This window comes from Somniosus microcephalus, chromosome 4 (genome assembly GCF_052327205.1).
Source record: "Somniosus microcephalus isolate GS21.2 chromosome 4, FLI_Smic_1.0, whole genome shotgun sequence".
Classification (NCBI taxonomy): Eukaryota; Metazoa; Chordata; class Chondrichthyes; order Squaliformes; family Somniosidae; genus Somniosus; species Somniosus microcephalus.
Genome location: NC_140990.1, coordinates 45574641 through 45591795, shown reverse-complemented (window position 1 = coordinate 45591795; position 17155 = coordinate 45574641). Strand labels below are relative to the sequence as shown.

The 17155-nt window shown below is 46.7% G+C and overlaps 1 protein-coding gene and 1 long non-coding RNA gene across 2 annotated transcripts in view; both read right to left on the bottom strand.

Annotated features, from left to right (window-relative positions):
• Window positions 1–297: 297 nt before the first annotated feature.
• On the bottom strand, window positions 298–1927 carry LOC147118793 (uncharacterized). The gene has a single exon (XM_085984607.1). It carries the CDS (start codon window positions 1227–1229, stop codon window positions 417–419), a length of 813 nt encoding a protein of 270 aa, XP_085840733.1. The 5' UTR covers window positions 1230–1927; the 3' UTR covers window positions 298–416.
• An 840-nt stretch (window positions 1928–2767) lies between these two features.
• LOC147118792 (uncharacterized) overlaps window positions 2768–17155 on the bottom strand; it is a 72616-nt gene continuing 58228 nt past the window's right edge. Inside the window, exon 2 of the long non-coding RNA XR_015077951.1 lies at window positions 2768–4489. This is a non-coding gene — a long non-coding RNA (uncharacterized LOC147118792). The remainder of the gene's footprint in view (window positions 4490–17155) is intronic.

The following is a 17155-nucleotide window of genomic DNA, read 5'->3' as shown; positions in this document are numbered from 1 at the left end:
TTAAATCTACATAGAATAATGACCACAGTCATTCTTAGACTGGAAACTTAAACCTGCCGTTTCACTTTCAGTCAGGAGCAGATCGCAGTTTTACACCAATCTCTGATTTGACAGCACATTTCCAGCATTCACCGTTGTTCTTCCTGACTCTTAACACAGTTGTAAAGGAGCCTTCTGTTCTGTGTCTAGGAGCTCTGAACCATGGAAGAGAGCGGCTGGGACACATTTCTTACATGCCTCGAGATTAACCCACATGAGGACTTTGCTGTCAGTGGAGAGAGATGAGAAATTCACAACAAGGTATTTAAAACAAAGCTGATTTATTTGACAAATATCCAGAATATTAAACTCCAGCCCAATTATAGGGGTCATTAACGTCAGCAGAAACAAACCCCAACTGTCAGAATGAACATATTTCAGTCATGGATGTGATTAACAGCAGCAATAACAACAGAATCCAACCCCTGCTGTGACTTGTGAACTCGCTGGTGCCTCAGCAGATCATTTCTGCTTTTAAAGCTCTTCTCACAGTCAGAACATTGAAAAGGTCTCTTATTGGTGTGAACAAATTGGTGTGAAGTGAGGTGGGATGAATTAGTTAATCCCTTCCCACACATGGAGCAGGTGAACGGCCTCTCTCCAGTGTGGGTGCGCTGGTGTACAGTGAGTTCTGAGGATTGCTTGAACCCAGTCCTGCAGTGAAAGCACCTGAACGGCCTCTCCCCAGTGTGAACATGTTGATGGCATGTCAGTTCCCCGGAACTTTTATAGCACTTCCCACAGTCCGAGCATTTAAAAGGCCTCTCATCAGAGTGAACTCGCTGGTGTGTCAGCAGGTTGGATGAATTAGAGAATCCCTTCCCACACACGGAGCAGGTGAACGGCCTCTCCCTGGTGTGGGTGTGTTGGTGTCTCAGCAGACCACTTGAACTTTTAAAGCTCAGCTCACACTTAGAACATTTATAAGGTCTCCTATCAGAGTGAACAAGTTTGTGTTTCTGCAGGGTGGAACAATGAGTGAATCCCTTCCCACACACGGAGCAGGTGAACGGCCTCTCCCCAGTGTGAACTCGCTGGTATGTCAGCAGGCTGGATGACCGAGTGAATCCCTTCTCACACATGGAGCAGGTGAACGGTCTCTCCCCAGTGTGACTGCGTTGATGAGTTTCCAGGTGGGATGGGTAATTGAATCCCTTCCCACAGTCTTCACATTCCCACGGTTTCTCCATGGCGCAGGTGTCCTTGTGTCTCTCCAGGTTGGATGATCGGTTGAAGCTTCGTCCACACACAGAACACGTGTACGATTTCTCCCCGCTGTGAATGGTGTGATGTTTTTTCAGGCTCTGTAATTGGTTAAAGCTCTTTCCACAGTCCGTGCACTGGAACACTCTCACTCGGGTGTGTGTGTGTCTCGGTGCTTATCCAGTCACACTGATGTCTGAAATCTTTTATGAAAATCGTGAGACACCCGCTGTGTGCAGAGTGAGAATAAAATCAATGAGTCAATGATTGCCTCTCCTGGTCACTGGGACCCTGAAGCCCCACCCACGCTCTGTTCCAAGTTAGCCGCGCATGCACCGTGATCCCGCCCTGCCCAAGATGGCGGCCAGTGACCCCGCCCTGCCCAAGATCGCGGCCAGTGACCCCGCTGACCCGGGCGGCCGGGCCTGTCCCCGCGGGGTAAACCCGGGGCCTGTGAGCTCTTATTCGGGGCCTGAGGCCTACACCGGGTGTTTGTGAAGCTTCCCTGCCCACCTGTGGCTCCAATTCCTCCTTCTGTCCCCGGGAGAAAGCCTCACAGCCGCCGCCCGGAGCTGGATGAATCCTGGGGGCTGTTATTCGGCTCTAAGGCCGCAGCCCCTTTATTATAAAGCCGGCCTTGTGGTTTATTCTCCCACCGCGCCCGCCCGCCCTCTCCTACCGAGTCCACCCTGTCCCGACCACCATCTTCCTCCAGGTGGCCCAGGAACCCGGCTCTACTGCGCCTGCGCACCAGGCCCCCGTCACTCAGATAGGGCGTATTCCCAACCGCGCGGCATTCTGGGTACGAACAGCCGCCATTGAGGATGTGAAGAAATTCTTGATAATTGCAACTTTTTTACGCGTATCAGCGGCCTGCCCTCTAAATAATACTATGGGTCTTGGGTGAATGAAGTGGTTGAGGAACAGAAGAGGCGCAATTGGACTAGGAAGTGAGGCGAGGAAAACATTTTTTATTCTTTCATGGGATGTGGGCGCCACTGGCAAGGCCAGCATTTATTGCCCATTCCTAATTGCCCTTAAGGGAGTGGTGAGCCGCCTTTTTGAACCGCTGCAGTCCGTGTGTGAAGGTACTCCCACAGTGCTGTTAGGGAGGGAGTTCCAGGATTTTGACCCAGCGACAATGAAAGAACAACGCTTTATTTCCAAGTCAGGATGGTGTGTGACTTGGAGGGGATGGTGTTCCCATGCGCCTGCTGCCCTTGTCCTTCTAGGTGGAAGAGGTCGCGGGTTATATATTCAAAAATAACCTGGCCGTTGACCTCTGCACCCCCATTGACATCACAATTACTATTGAGACTGGGCACTTTAGGGATCAGTGATAGAAGTGAGGGCTGTGGGCAGGGGGATACAGTCAGGGGTTGGGGTTCAGGATTACGTTAATGATTCGGGTTAGGATCTTACAGTTAGGCTACCAAGGCTAGGAGAGGCTCTCTGGAAGATATGGGGAGCTGGGACTTGTCCATGAGGGTAACCAAATTTATGAGAACTTAAAAATTCTAGAGTAAGACTGGAGAAAAGGCCCAAAAATTGAACAATTGGTAGCAGGAATTCCATTAGTCTCCTCTTATCATGGAAAAACCAAGGAATTGACACACTGTTTAAAACAAAGCTGATTTATTTGGCATATATCCAGAATCAACATCACTGAAACAGATGATCTGGTCATTATCACATTGCTGTTTGTGGGAGCTTGCTGTGCCCAAATTGGCTGTCACATTTCCTACATTACAACAGTAACTACACTTTAAAAAAAAAGTATTTCATTGGCTGTAAAGCGCTTTGGGACATCCGGTGGTCGTGAAAGGTGCTATATAAATGTAAGTCTTTCTTTTCTTTTAATATTAAATTCCACCCCAGTTAGAAGGGTTATTAACACCAGCAGAGTGAACATGGTTCAGTCCTGGATGTGATTAACAGCAGAAAAACAGCAGAATCCAACCCCTGCAGTCACTGGTGAACTCGCTGGTGTGTCAGCAGGTTGGGTGACTGGGAGAATTCCTTCGCACACATGAAGCAGATGAATGGCCACTCCCTCGTGTGAACACACTGGTGTGCCATAAGGTTGGATGAATCTCTTCCCACAGTGAGAGCAACTAAATGGTCTCTCATCAGTGTGAACTCGCTGGTGTTTAATCAGACTCACAGAGTGTTTAAAGCTTTTCCCGCAGTCCAAGCATTTAAAAGGTCTCTCCCCAGTGTGAACACACTGGTGTTTAATCAGCTCTGCCGAGTGTTTAAAGCTGTTCCCACTTTCAGATCATTGAAATGGTCTCTCGTCAGTGTGAACTCGCTGGTGTTTAATCAAACCCTCTGAACTTTTAAATTTGCTCCCACAGTCAGAGCATTGAAATGGTCTCTCATCAGTGTGAACTCGCTGGTGATTAATCAGATCTGCAACACATTTAAATCTGTTTCCACAGTCAGTGCAGTTGAAAGATCTCTTGTCAGTGTGAACTCGTTGGTATTTACTCAGCTCACCAGTGCTTTTAAAGCTGATTCCACAGACAGAGCATCGAAAAGGTCTCTTCCCCAGTGTGAACACGCTGGTATTCAGTGAGATTGGGTGAGTGCTTGAATCTCTTTTCGCAGTGAGAGCAACTGAATAGTCTCACTTCAGTGTGAACTCGCTGGTGCCAATCAGTCTCTCAGAGCTTTTAAAGTTGTTCTCACAGACCGAGCATTTAAAAGGTTTCTCATCAGTGTGAACTCTCTGGTGTCTTATCAGGTGACATGGCCAAGTGAATCCCTTCCCACACATGGAGCAGGTGAATGGCCTCTCCCCAGTGTGACTGCGTTGATGAGTTTTCAGCTGGGACGGGGAACTGAATCCCTTCCCACAGTCCCCACATTTCCACGGTTTCTCCATGGTGCGGGTGTCTTTGTGTCTCTCCAGGTTGGACGATCAGTTGAAGCCTTGTCCACACACAGAACACGTGTATGGTTTCTCCCCGCTGTGAATGGTGCAATGTTTTTTCAGGCTGTGTAACTGGTTAAAGCTCTTTCCACAGTCAGTGCACTGGAACACTCTCACTCGGGTGTGTGTGTCTCGGTGCTTTTCCAGTCACACTGATGTTTGAAATCTTTTCCCACAGACAGAACAGACAAACATTTCTCCTTCCACATTCAAAGGCCAATGATATTCGGATCCTGATGAATCGAGTGACTGTCAGATCTTGTTGTGATGTTTGGTTTGAGTTTCCTGACTGCAATTTCAGCCTTCAAATACCTGTAAAAGGAATTTACAAAAGTCATCACTCTAAGTACATGCTAGAAATTCAGAATGGATGGAACATTCTTTCCTCTCTTGTTCCCCCAAAGCTGTAAATCCCCATCCCACACACTCTCCCTCCTCCCTGTGCTGAAATCCAAACCCATCGCACCATCGCCAATATTTCTTTCCTGCACTCCCAGTTTTCTCCCTCCCTCTGTTCTGGTTGGGTTCAGTTCTACACCCGCTGTGGGGGCTTGACATCAGCTGCTGAAACCCTGGTCCGTGCCCGTGTCACCTCCAGACTTCACTACACCAATGCTCTCCCAGCTGGCCCCCTCCTTCACCCTCTGTAAAACCGCCTGTCTCTGCCCCTGTCTCCGCCCATCAGCTGCTGAAACCCTGGTCCATGCCTGTGACACCTCCAGACTTCACTACACCAATGCTCTCCCAGCTGGCCCCCTCCTTCACCCTCTGTAAAACCGCCTGTCTCTGCCCCTGTCTCCGCCCATCAGCTGCTGAAACCCTGGTCCATGCCTGTGACACCTCCAGACTTCACTACACCAATTCTCTCCCAGCTGGCCTCCTCCTTCCACCTCTGTAAACTTCAGCTCATCCAAAACTTTCCTGCCGTATTTTAACTCGCACCATGTCCTATTCACCCATCACCCTGCGCTCACCGACCTACACTGGCTCCTGGTCCAGCAATGCCTCAAGTTTAAAATTGCCATCCTTGTTTCCCAGTAATACACAAAATCAACCGCACTACCCTCATTAGCCCTCTCTGTTACTTCATCAAAGAACTCAATCAAGTTAGTCAAACACAATTTGCTTTTAATAAATCCACGCTGAGTTTCATTTATAACCCCATATTTTCCAAATGCCAATCAATTTTGTCCCGGATTATTGTCTCTAATAGTTTCCCTTACTGACTGGCCTGTAGTTGCACGGTTTATCCAGCTCTCGCTTTTTAAACAGGTGTGTAATATTTGCAGTCCTCCAGTCCTCTGGTACCACCTCCATATCGAACGAGGATGGGAAGATTGTGGTCAGAGCCTCCTTAATTTCAACCCTTACTGCCCTCAGTAACCTAGAATGCATCCCATCCATCTGGGTGCCTTTTCTACTTTGAGGCCTGCCAACCTGTTAAGTGCCTCCTCTTTATCTATTTTTATTATATGTAATATCGCTACTACCTCCTCTTTTACTGCTACATTGGCAGCATCCTCTTCTTTAGTAAAGACAGATGCAACATACTCATTTAGAACCTCAACCATGACCTCTGCCTCCACAAGAATATCTCCTATTTGGTCCTTAACCATCCCCACCCTTCCTTTGACAACCGTTTTACTATTTCAGGAATTTCTCCCCCTCAGTGACCTTTACAATGTTACTATCACAGTCTATATTCGGATAATTGAAAGCCCCCATTATCACTACACTAGTTCCTGCATCTTTCTGTAATTTGCCTGCAAATTTGCTTCTCTATCTCCTTCCCACTATATGATAACCTATAGTATACACCCAGTAGCATAATAGTCCCTCTATTGTTCCTTAAATCTAAACAAATAGATTGTTTTGGACCTCTCACATACATCATCCCTCTCCAGAGCTATAATGCTTTATTTGATCAATACTGCCACCCCATATTCCTTCCCTGAATACCTGGTAGCTAGGAATATTGAGTTCCCAATCCTCCCCTTGTTTGAGCCAGGTCTCTGTCCTTGCCACTTTATCAGAGTCCCATGTGGCTGCTTGTGCCTGCAGTTCACCAATGTTATTTACCACATCCCGTGCATTTACACACATGCACTCCAACTCCATCTTAGACTGCCTCGCATTTGGCCTGTCTGATCCTTCCTATTTCTGAACTATTCTTTACTCTACTGATATTTCTCTCTCCCAATTCTCTGTGCACTTTGTTTCACCTCTCTAATGTTCCATCGTGGTGCTCAACCCCTGATGATGGTCAACAACAGTGTTCCTAGCAAGGATCCCTGCAGGACAACACTTCTCACTTTCTTCCAATCCGAGAAACTTCCCGTAACTTCTACCCACCGATTTATTTTTTTGTAGCGGAATTTGCGTCCATTCTGCTCACCGGCCCTTAAATCTAAACAGCCTGATCTTAGCCAACTTGTAGATTGTCCATACTGCAGGTCCGCACACTGATTTTTGAAAATTATTTATTCATTCATTTTTGTTATTGCCCCCTCCGGCCCAAAACTTCGATGTGAGAAAAAAATCTGTTCCCCAATCGGGGCTTTCAATGGCGGTGGATTAACCCAGAATCCCCCGGGAGGGGGAAAGTGCCCTATCAATGACGACAGGAGCCCAGTGCGGCGGCGCAGTAACTGGGTGCTCTGAGCATGCGCAGTGCGAGTGGTGGCGATGGATTGAGCGGAACAGGCGGGTCAGTGGTCGGGAGGCGGAAGGAGATTGTGGACGCAGGGGACGGATTGGATCCGCGGGTGGGTTTAAAAGATTTATAAACACCTGGTGTAGGCCTGAGGCCCCGAATAAGAGCCCAGAGGCCCCGTGGTTCCCCGGTTACAGGCTCGGTCAGTGACCACCCGGCTGATCCGGGTCACCGGCCGCCATCTTGGACAGGGCGGGTCTAACGGCGCATGCGCGGTACTTTGGGCAGGAACAAAGGGTGGGCGGGGCTTCAGGGTCTCTGTCAGTTTGATTGGACGACATGTTTCTCCCATATTAGTGGCCCCTGAAAGGGAGCCTTGTTGGGCTGATTCTTGTCTGGTGACCCTGGGGCAACCCAGTCTCACCCGATTGGTCCATCCAAAAAGGCCCAGTGACCAGCAGAGAAAATCAGCAGCTCATTGATTTTATTCTCACTCTGCACACAGCGGGTGTAGAACTGAACCCAACCAGAGTAGAGGGAGGGGGAAAACTGGGAGTGGAGGAAAGAAATGTTGGAGATGGTGCGATGGGTTTAGATTTCAGCACAGGGAGGAGGGAGAGTGTGTGGGACGGGGATTTACAGCTTTGGGGGAAAAAGAGAGGAAAGAATGTTCGATAGCAAAATACTGCGGATGCTGGAAATCCTAAATAACAACAGAAAATGCTGGAAAAACTCAGCAGGCCAGGCAACATCCGTGGAATGTTCAATAGAAACTAGAATTGTCTGTTCTATAGAAACTAGAATTGTCTGTTCTAAATTTCTATCCTGTACTTACAGTTATAACTTTTGTAAACTTTTACAGGGTATTAGAAGGGGAGGATTTGCAGACAGGAAACTGAAACCAAACATGTCAAGATCTGACAGTCACTCGATTCATCAGGACCTGAATATCATCGGCCTTTGAATGTGGAAGGAGAAATGTTTGTCTGTTCTGTCCGTGGGAAAAGATTTCAAACATCAGTGTGACTGGAAAAGCACCGAGACACACACACCCGAGTGAGAGTGTTCCAGTGCACTGACTGTGGAAAGAGCTTTAACCAGTTACACAGCCTGAAAAAACATCGCACCATTCACAGCGGAAAGAAACCGTTCACGTGCTGTGTGTGTGGACGAGGCTTTAACTGATCGTCCAACCTGGAGGGACACAAGGAGACCCGCACCACGGAGAAACCGTGGAAATGTGGGGACTGTGGGAAGGGATTCAATGCCCCATCCCAGCTAGAAACTCATCGACGCAATCACACTGGGGAGAGGCCGTTCACCTGCTCCGTGTGTGAGAAGGGATTCGCTCAGTTATGCAACCTGCTGACTCACCAGCGTCTCCACACTGGGGAGAGGCCGTTCACCTGCTCCATGTGTGGGAAGGGATTCACTCAGTCATCCAACCTGCTGAGACACCAGCGAGTTCACACTGATAAGAAACCTTTTAAATGCTCTGACTGTGAGAAGTGTTTTAAAAGCACAAGGGATCTGCAAACACACCAAGGCACTCACACTGGGGAGAGACCATTCACCTGCTCTGTGTGTGCGAAGGGATTTATTCGGCCATTCCACCTGCTGAGACACCAGCGAGTTCATACGTGACTACAGGTGTTGGATTTTGCTGTTAATTGCATTCAGGACTGAACCATGTTTCTGACATTCTTGGGGTTTCTGCTAATTTTAATAACCCCTATAACTGGGCTGGAGATTAATATTCTGGATATATGTGAAATTAATCAGCTTTGCTTTAAACACATTGTTGTAGATTTTCATCTTTCCCACCTGAGTGTTTAGCATCACCTGGCTGGAACTCAGAAAGGACAATCTGGGGGAGGATCGTACGGCGGGAACAGAACTTCAGCCTGGACTCAGTCCTTCAGGGCCACACTGAGAGGGACAAATGACACTTTGGTCTTTCTTGTCTCTCTTCACTGACAGCAAAGTCTCCGTGAGTTAATCCTGAGGTGTGTAAGAAATGTGACCCAGCTGCTCTTTGCCATGGTTCAGAGCTCCTAGGCACGGAACAGAAGGCTCCTTTACAACTGTGTTTAGAGTCAGGAAGAACAACGGTGAATGCTGGAAACATGCTGTCAAATCAGATATTGGTGTAAAACTGTGATCGGTTCCTGACTGAAAGTGAAACAAGTTTAATTAATCATAAAAGTAAAGTCTTGCTTTGTTTTGTTTACATGTATGTTTAATATTGTGGACTTTGTATTAAAGACCCGTGTCTAGTGAACTATTAGCTTGTAATCACCTCAGACAGAACAGGCTCCAATTATCCCTTTTAAGATGAAATAAACCGCATGCGATTTAATTATGATTTGGAGTTGATTGTTTGTGCCCCTTCAAAAAGGAGGCCCCCTCGGTAATTTGACATCGATTGATGACAATGTCATTCTAATTGGGATTTTAAAAGTGTCGAACATCCTCTCGTGCCTCCCAGGCTTGGCAATTATCAAAGTCTGAGTTCATGGACACAGCTTGTTAGATTATTGGTCTTGCTATATAACTATAATATTATATGAATATTACAATAAGTATTCCTTTGTAGAAACTCCCATATGAATCTTTAGCACTCATTTATTATAAGAGTTGTATTTTTGCAGAATTGACATATTAAAAATAAAGCCTGTGCTCAGGGGATTATGGTGTGTGGAGTGTTTCATTGGAGATCTCGAACTCAACTAGGAACAACGTAAAAGCTCATGAGGATTGTAAACAACTTCAGTCCGACATACACCGGAGATTGGTGTCAGTGACTGTGGGGCTGGTTTATATCAGACAGGAGGAGATTGGTGTCAGTGACTGTGGGGTTAGTTTATATCAGACAGGAGGAGATTGGTGTCAGTGACTGTGGGGTTAGTTTATATCAGGAGGAGATTGGTGTCAGTGACTGGTTGGTTTATATCAGACAGGAGGAGATTGGTGTCAGTAACTGTGGGGTTGGTTTATATCAGACAGGAGATATCCTCCAATCCATGGGAACTGTTCCAGAGTCTATAGAATTTTGGGAAGATGACCAGCAATGCATTTGATATTTCTAGGGCCACTTCCTTAATTACCTTAGGATGTAGCTTATCAGGCCCTGAGGATTTATCGGCCTTCAATCCCATCAATTTCCTTAACACCATTTCCCTACAAATATTGATTTCTTTCAGTTCCTCCCTCTCATTAGACCTTATGTTCCCCGACGTCTCTGGGAGGTTATTTGTGTCCTCCTTTGTGAAGACAGAACCAAAGTATGCATTTAATTGGTCTGCCATTTGTTTGTTCCCCATTATAAATTCCCCTGATTCTGACTGCAAGGGACCTACGCTTGACTTCAGCAATCTTTTTCTCTTCACATATCTATCGAAGCTTTATAGTCAGTTTTTATGTTCCCTGCAAGCTTACTCTCATAATCTATTTTCCCCCTCTTAATTAATCCATTTGTCCTCCTTTGCTGAATCCTAAACTGCTCCCAATCCTCAAGTTTGCTGCTTTTTCTGGCCAAAGTATATGTCCTCTCCTTGGATCTTATGCTATCCCCAATTTCCCTTGTTAGCCACGGTTGAGTCACCTTTTTTGTTTTTTGTTTTATTTTTATGCAGACAGGAGGAGATTGGTGTCAGTGACTGTGGAGTTGGTTTATATCAGACAGGAGGAGATTGGTGTCAGTGACAGTGGGGTTAGTTTATATCAGACGGGAGGAGATTGGTGTCAGTGACTATGGGGTTGGTTTATATCAGACAGGAGGAGATTGGCGTCAGTGACGGGTTGGATTATATCAGACAGGAGGAGATTGGTGTCATTGACGGGTTGGTTTATATCAGACAGGAGGAGATTGGTGTCTGACTGGGGCTGGTTTATATTAGACAGGAGGGGATTGGTGTCAGTGACTGTGGGGTTGGTTTATATCAGTCAGGAGGAGATTGGTGTCAGTGACTGTGGTGTTGATTTATATTAGACAGGAGGAGATTGGTGTCAGTGACTGGGGTTGGTTTATATCAGACAGGAGGAGATTGGTGTCAGTGACTGTGGGGCTGGTTTATATCAGACAGGAGGAGATTGGTGTCCATTTTACATTGATTTATATTGCTAGTTGAGTTCGAGATCTCCAATGAAACACTCCACACACCTTACTCCCCTTCAGCACAGGATTTATTTTTAACATGTAGATTCTACAATAATACAACTACACTAAATGAGTGCAAATTATTCATATGGGAGATTCTACAAAGGAATACTTATTGTAACATTCAAATAATATTATTATAGTTATATAGTAAGACTCATAATCTAACGAGCTGTATCCATGAACTCAGACTTTGATCATTGCCAAGCCTGGGAGGCACAAAAGGATGGTCGACACTTTTAAAATGCCAATTAGAATGACATTGTCATCAATCGATGTCACATTAGGCTTATATTCGCTGGAGTTTAGAAGAATGAGAGGGCATCTCATTGAAACTTATAAAATTCTAACAGGACTAGACAGACTAGATGCAGGAAGGATGTTCCCAATGGCCGGGGAGTCCAGAACCAGAGGTCACAGTCTAAAGATAAGGGGTAAGCCATTTAGGACAGAGCTGAGGAGGAATTTCTTCACCCAGAGAATGGTGAGCCTGTGAAATTCTCTACCACAGAAGGCAGTAGAGGCCAATTCATTAAATATATTCAAGAAGGAGTTAGATATATTTCTTTAGGCTAAAGGGATCAAGGGATATGGGGAGAAGGCAGGGACAGGGTACTGAATTTGGATGATCAGCCCTGGTCTCATTGAATGGCGGAGCAGGCTCGAGGGGCCGAATGGCCTACTCCTGCTCCTATCTTCTATGTTTCTACATTACCGAGAGAGCCCCCTTTTTAAAGGGCACAAACAATCAACTCCAAATTATAATTAAATGAAATCAGAATACTGTTGCCGGTGTCGACAATTGACTCCAGTCCCTCCGGTGCCATGGAAGGCCCTCCAGCATACCAGCGGCGAGAGGCCAGTGAGAGGAGCGGTGAGAGGCCAGTGAGAGGAGATGGAGCAGTGGCGAGAGGCCAGTGAGAGGAGCGGTGAGAGGAGCGGGAGCAGCAGCGAGAGGAGCGGAAGCAGCGGCGCTATAAAGAGTGCGAGAGTGTGGTAAACCACTAATCTGCCTGTACAGAACATGTCTGGGCATGCCTCAGCTGGCTCCGCCCCTGGCTCCACCCCTAAGCCCAGGTATAAAGGTGATTGACCTCCAGTCCCCCTGGCTTTAAGGATCGGTCTACCAGCAGAGGCATGCTCGTATTCTTTTACTAATAAAAGCCTACTTGTTATAAGTTTAACTCTTAGTCTTTTGGAGTTATTGATGGCGCATCAGAGAGGAAGAGGAGGTAGCGGACCTGGGCGAGACGAAAGCGGGAGCAGAGCGAGAGAGGCAGCAACTCAATGGAGACAGAATCCGAAAGTGTGATGTCAGAGTAGAAAAAGTGACATCGGCACAAGGGAAGGAGCTGATTGCTTAGTAGCTGGTGAGTGTTTTTCTTCAAGTTTTAAGTTTATTTCTGCTAAGTTAGTTCTTAGTCTATTAAATAGAGGCATGGCAGGGCAGCTCAGTCCGGTGGAGTGCACATCCTGTGTCATGTGGGAAGTCCTGGACGCCTCGTGTAGCCTGGAGGACCACATGTGCAGGAAGTGTCACCAGCTACAGCAACTCGAGCTACGGGTTTCGGAGCTTGAGCGGCAGCTGGAGTCAGTGCGGTGCATCCGTGAGGCTGAGGGTTACGTGGACAGCACATTTCTGGAGGTGGTCACCCCGCAGCTTAAGAATATGCAGACAGAAGAGGAGGACCAGGCAGGTAGTGCAGGAGTCCCCGGAGTGAACTCGCTCTCCAACCAGCATTCTGTTCTGAGTACTGGTGGGGCGATGGTTCCTCTGGGGAGTGCAGCCAGAGACAAGTCCACAGCACCACGGGTGGCTCAGCTGCACGGGGGGGGGGGAGGAAAAAGAGTGGAAGAGCAATAGTGGTAGGGGATTCGATAGTTAGGGGAGCAGACAGGCAAGAGCATGGCAGATGGAATATAATGTGGATAAATGTGAAGTTATCCACTTTGGTAGAAAAAACAGAAAGGCAGAGTATTTCCTAAATGGTGAAAGATTGGGGAATGCAGATGCTCAAAGGGACCTGGGTGTCCTTGTACATGAGTCACTGAAAGTGAATGTGCAGGTGCAGCAAGCCATTAGGAAGGCAAATGGTATGCTGGCCTTCATTACAGGAGGATTTGAGTACAGGAGTAAAGAAGTCTTACTCCAATTATATAGGGCCCTGGTGAGACCACACCTGGAGTACTGTGTACAGTTTTGGTCTCCTTACCTAAGGAAGGATATACTTGCCATAGAGGGAGTGCAACGAAGGTTCACGAGATTGATTCCTGGGATGGCAGGACTGTAGTATGAGAAGAGATTGAGTAAACCAGGCCTGTATTCTCTTCAATTCAGAAGAATGAGAGGGGATCTCATTGAAGCATACACAATTATTACAGGGCTTGATAGGGTGGATGCTTGGAGAATGTTTCCCTTGGCTGGGGAGTCTAGAACCAGAGGCCACAGCCTCAGGATAAAGGGTCGGCCATTCAGGACTGAGATGAGAAGACATTTCTTCACACAGAGGTGGTGAATCTATGAAATTCTCTACCCCAGAAGGCTGTGGAGGCTCAGTCATTGGGTATATTCAAAACAGAAGTCGATAGGTTCCTGACCAGTAAGGACATCAAGGGATATGGCGATAGGGCCGGTGAATGGAGTTGAGGCAAAAGATCAGCCATGATTTCATTGAACGGCGGAGCAGGTTAGAAGGGCCAAATGGCCCACTCCTGCTCCTATTTCTTATGTTCTGCGGCCGCAGACGTGACTCCAGGATGGTATGTTGCCTCCCTGGTTCCAGGGTCAAGGATGTCACTGAGTGGTTGCAGGACACTCTGAGGGGGGAGGGTGAACAGCCAGAGGTCATTGTCCATATCGGTACCAACGACATAGGCAGAAAGAGGGATGAAGTCCTGCAGGCAGAGTTTAGGGAGCTAGGAGAGAGATTAAAAAGCAGGACCTCAAAGGTAGTAATCTCCGGATTACTCCAGGAGCCATGTGCGAGTGAGTACAGGAATAGGAGGATAGAACAGGTGAATGCGTGGCTGGTGAGATGGTGCAGGAGGGAGGGCTTTAGATTCCTGAGGTATTGGGACCATTTCTGAGGAAGGTGGGACCTGTACAAGTTGGACGGGTCACTCCTCAATAGAGGTGGGACCAATATTCTCGTGGGGAGGTTTGTTAGTGCTGTTGGGGAGGGTTTAAACTAGCTTGACAGGGGGATGGGCACCAGCATATAGGAGTAGAAAAGAGGAATAAGGTGCATAAAAGAGTGAGTGTGTTGGATAGTACTAGAGAAGATAGTACTAGAGGTGGTAGTAGTACCATATTAGATAGGAGCAGACTAAGAGACTATGAAAAATGTAATAATGGGTTTAGAATGCATATACGTCAACGCACAAAGTGTGGTGAATAAGGTTGGTGAGCTACAAGCACAATTAGCCATGTGGCAATATGATGTTGTGGCAATAACGGAAACGTGGCTTAAAAACGGTGAGGACTAGGTACTTAATATTCAAGGGTACATGGTGTTCAGAAAAGATAGGGAAGGAAAAGAGGGAGGTGGGGTGGCAGTACTGATTAAGGAAGACATTGTAGTGTTGGAAAGGGAGGATGTTCTTGAGGGGACAAGGACAGAATCCATTTGTTTAGAGTTGAGGAGCAAAAAGGGTATGATCACGCTATTGGGGGTATTCTACAGGCCTCCAAATAGTGAGAGGGAGGTAGAGGAGCAAATCTGCAGGGAAATCGCAGAGATATGCAAGAGCTATAGATTGGTGATATTGGGGGACTTTAATTACCCAAATATCGATTGTAATAATGCTAGGGTAAAGGGAAAGGAGGGGGAGGAATTCCTGAAATGTGTTCAGGAGAATTTCCTTGACCAAAATGTTCTTAGCCCAACTAGGATAGGTGGCATTGCTGGATCTGGTGCTGGGGAATGAGGTGAGTCAGGTTGACCAAGTGTCTGTTGGGGAACACTTGGGTACGAGTGATCATCGTATCATAAGATTTAGATTAGCAATGGAGAGGAGCAAGGAACAATCTAGAGTGAAACTTCTAAACTGGAAAAGGGCTAACTTCAATGGGATGTGAAAGGATCTAACCAGGGTAAAATGGAACCAAAGACTGACAGGAAAAACTGTAACAGAACAATGGGTGATCTTTAAGGAGGAGATGTTCCAACTACAGGCTAGGTACATTCCAACAAGAGGGAAGGGTAAGGGAACCAAAGCAAGGGCTCCTTGGATGATGAGGGAGACAGAGAAGATGATGAAACAAAAAAAGGAGGGTGTATGATGCATGTCAGGTGAATTCTTCAAGGGAGGACCAGAGCGGGGGTGTGAAGGACACAAATAACCTCCCAGAGATGTCGGGGAACATAGGGTCTAATGAGAGGGAGAATAGATTAGGGCGAACCAGTGGATGTGGTGTTTTTGGACTTTCAGAAGGCTTTCGATAAGGCCCCGCATAAGAGATTAGCATGCAAAGTTAAAGCACACAGGATTGGGGGTAAGGTACTGACTTGGATAGAGAACTGGTTGGCAGACAGGAAGTGTAAAGTCTGTGGGTTGTACTGTTAATAACGACACAGACTTCAGGAGTAACAAACAAACAGGTCTTTACTATTCGAAGGTCAGGGCGAATCTGCCCCAGCAATCCTGCCACAACACTTATATACTGGTGTGGTCACTGTCGGTATTACAGTATACAGAAGCCAAACAAGTAGTGCCACACCTAAAGTAGTTCTCTTAAAGGTGAACGGTGACATACAATAGTTTCCTTAAAGGTAGACGGGTACATACACTACAATCCTCCCTTTTTAGCTTATTACTTACAGAGTCCCCATTAAACATACATATCTTCAACTTCATATGAAACACTTTACAGATATAATCTCGGTGGGAAACAGTTCACAAAGTCAGTCTCTGCGGGAACAGTTCACAGATTCAGTCTCCGATCTTGACTTGGTCTGAACAACATCTCTTTGGTGTAGCCGGTTCACATGGATAGTGTGACTCCTCCATAGCCTTTTCCTTGACGTAACAGCTTGAACTTTCGTCCTGTTGAACCGGCAGTGCCGACTTTTATAACCAACTGGCTGTCTTGATAATTTCCCACTTTTCAACTAATTTAGCTCCTTTCGTAGGTCCCCTCCTGAGCTGGTAGAAGTGATAATATTTTAGATAGTTATTGTCTTCTGCCTCTTCTTTTTCTTTTCTGCCTTTTTGAGACTCTCGGGGCTCCTTTCTCGGCTGCCAGCTGTAGCACCACCAACTCTCTATGTTCCTTAGACCTTAAGTGTTTCATCTTGATTTCAGCACTTTGGGAGTTTTCCTCACAAACTGGGCAGACCAGATCCTCGTAATATTCAGTGTCACTCAACAGGTCATGGTAATATTCGGGGTCGTCCTGAGTTAGGCCAGCGAGAGGGCCTTCTACTTCCTCCTTACCCATCTGGACGTTAGCCGACTGTGGTTCCTTCCCTAGACATCTTTCTTGAAAAGACTTCCTCATACATTCATATTCATCACGCTCTTCCTGGGTTGTCTGCCATTCCTTCACTACTATCCTCATTTGTGAGTTCAATACCTTCCCTTCCATCGGGGATTGCGTTATCCAGCTATTTACTCCTTCTACTGGAGTAGCTGTTTCCCCATTCTTCTGTTCAATTTGACGTAATTCAGCGTCCTTTTGGCATCCTTGTAAAAGCTGTGTTGCCACCTCAGCTATCTCCATCCCTTTTGGAAGCTCTGAATTCCTTCCCTTTGAAGCCTGAAGCTCGTGTTCCCCTTGTGGAGTCTTGTCACTCCGCCTGTGAAGGAGTTGGCTGGTCGTTAACTCTTCCCCGGGGACACTGTGGATCAGCTTCTTCTCTATTTCATCCACCTTTCCCTCTGGTGCTTGGGTTTTAAGCGCTCGAAGAAGTTGCGCCTTGATGCTCTCTAGCTCCAGTTCAGGGGCCATTCTTCCAGTCTCTGTTTCTCTTCCAGTTGCCTTTCCTTCCACTGCCCGGATTCCCAGTTGACTATGTTCTTCAAGTTGTTGAACCCTGGTCATTTCCGCCTCATATTTGTCTTGGGTTTCCTTCAGTACTTTTATGAGTTCTTGAACCTCTTGGATTCCATGTTCTGCCATGTCTTCCACCTCCAATTTTTCATCGATGGATGGAATCTCTACCGA

Bases quoted from the DNA above. Each gene is read 5' to 3' on its own strand.
- LOC147118793 (XM_085984607.1), bottom strand. From the start codon at position 1,229: ATGGAGAAACCGTGGGAATGTGAAGACTGTGGGAAGGGATTCAATTAC.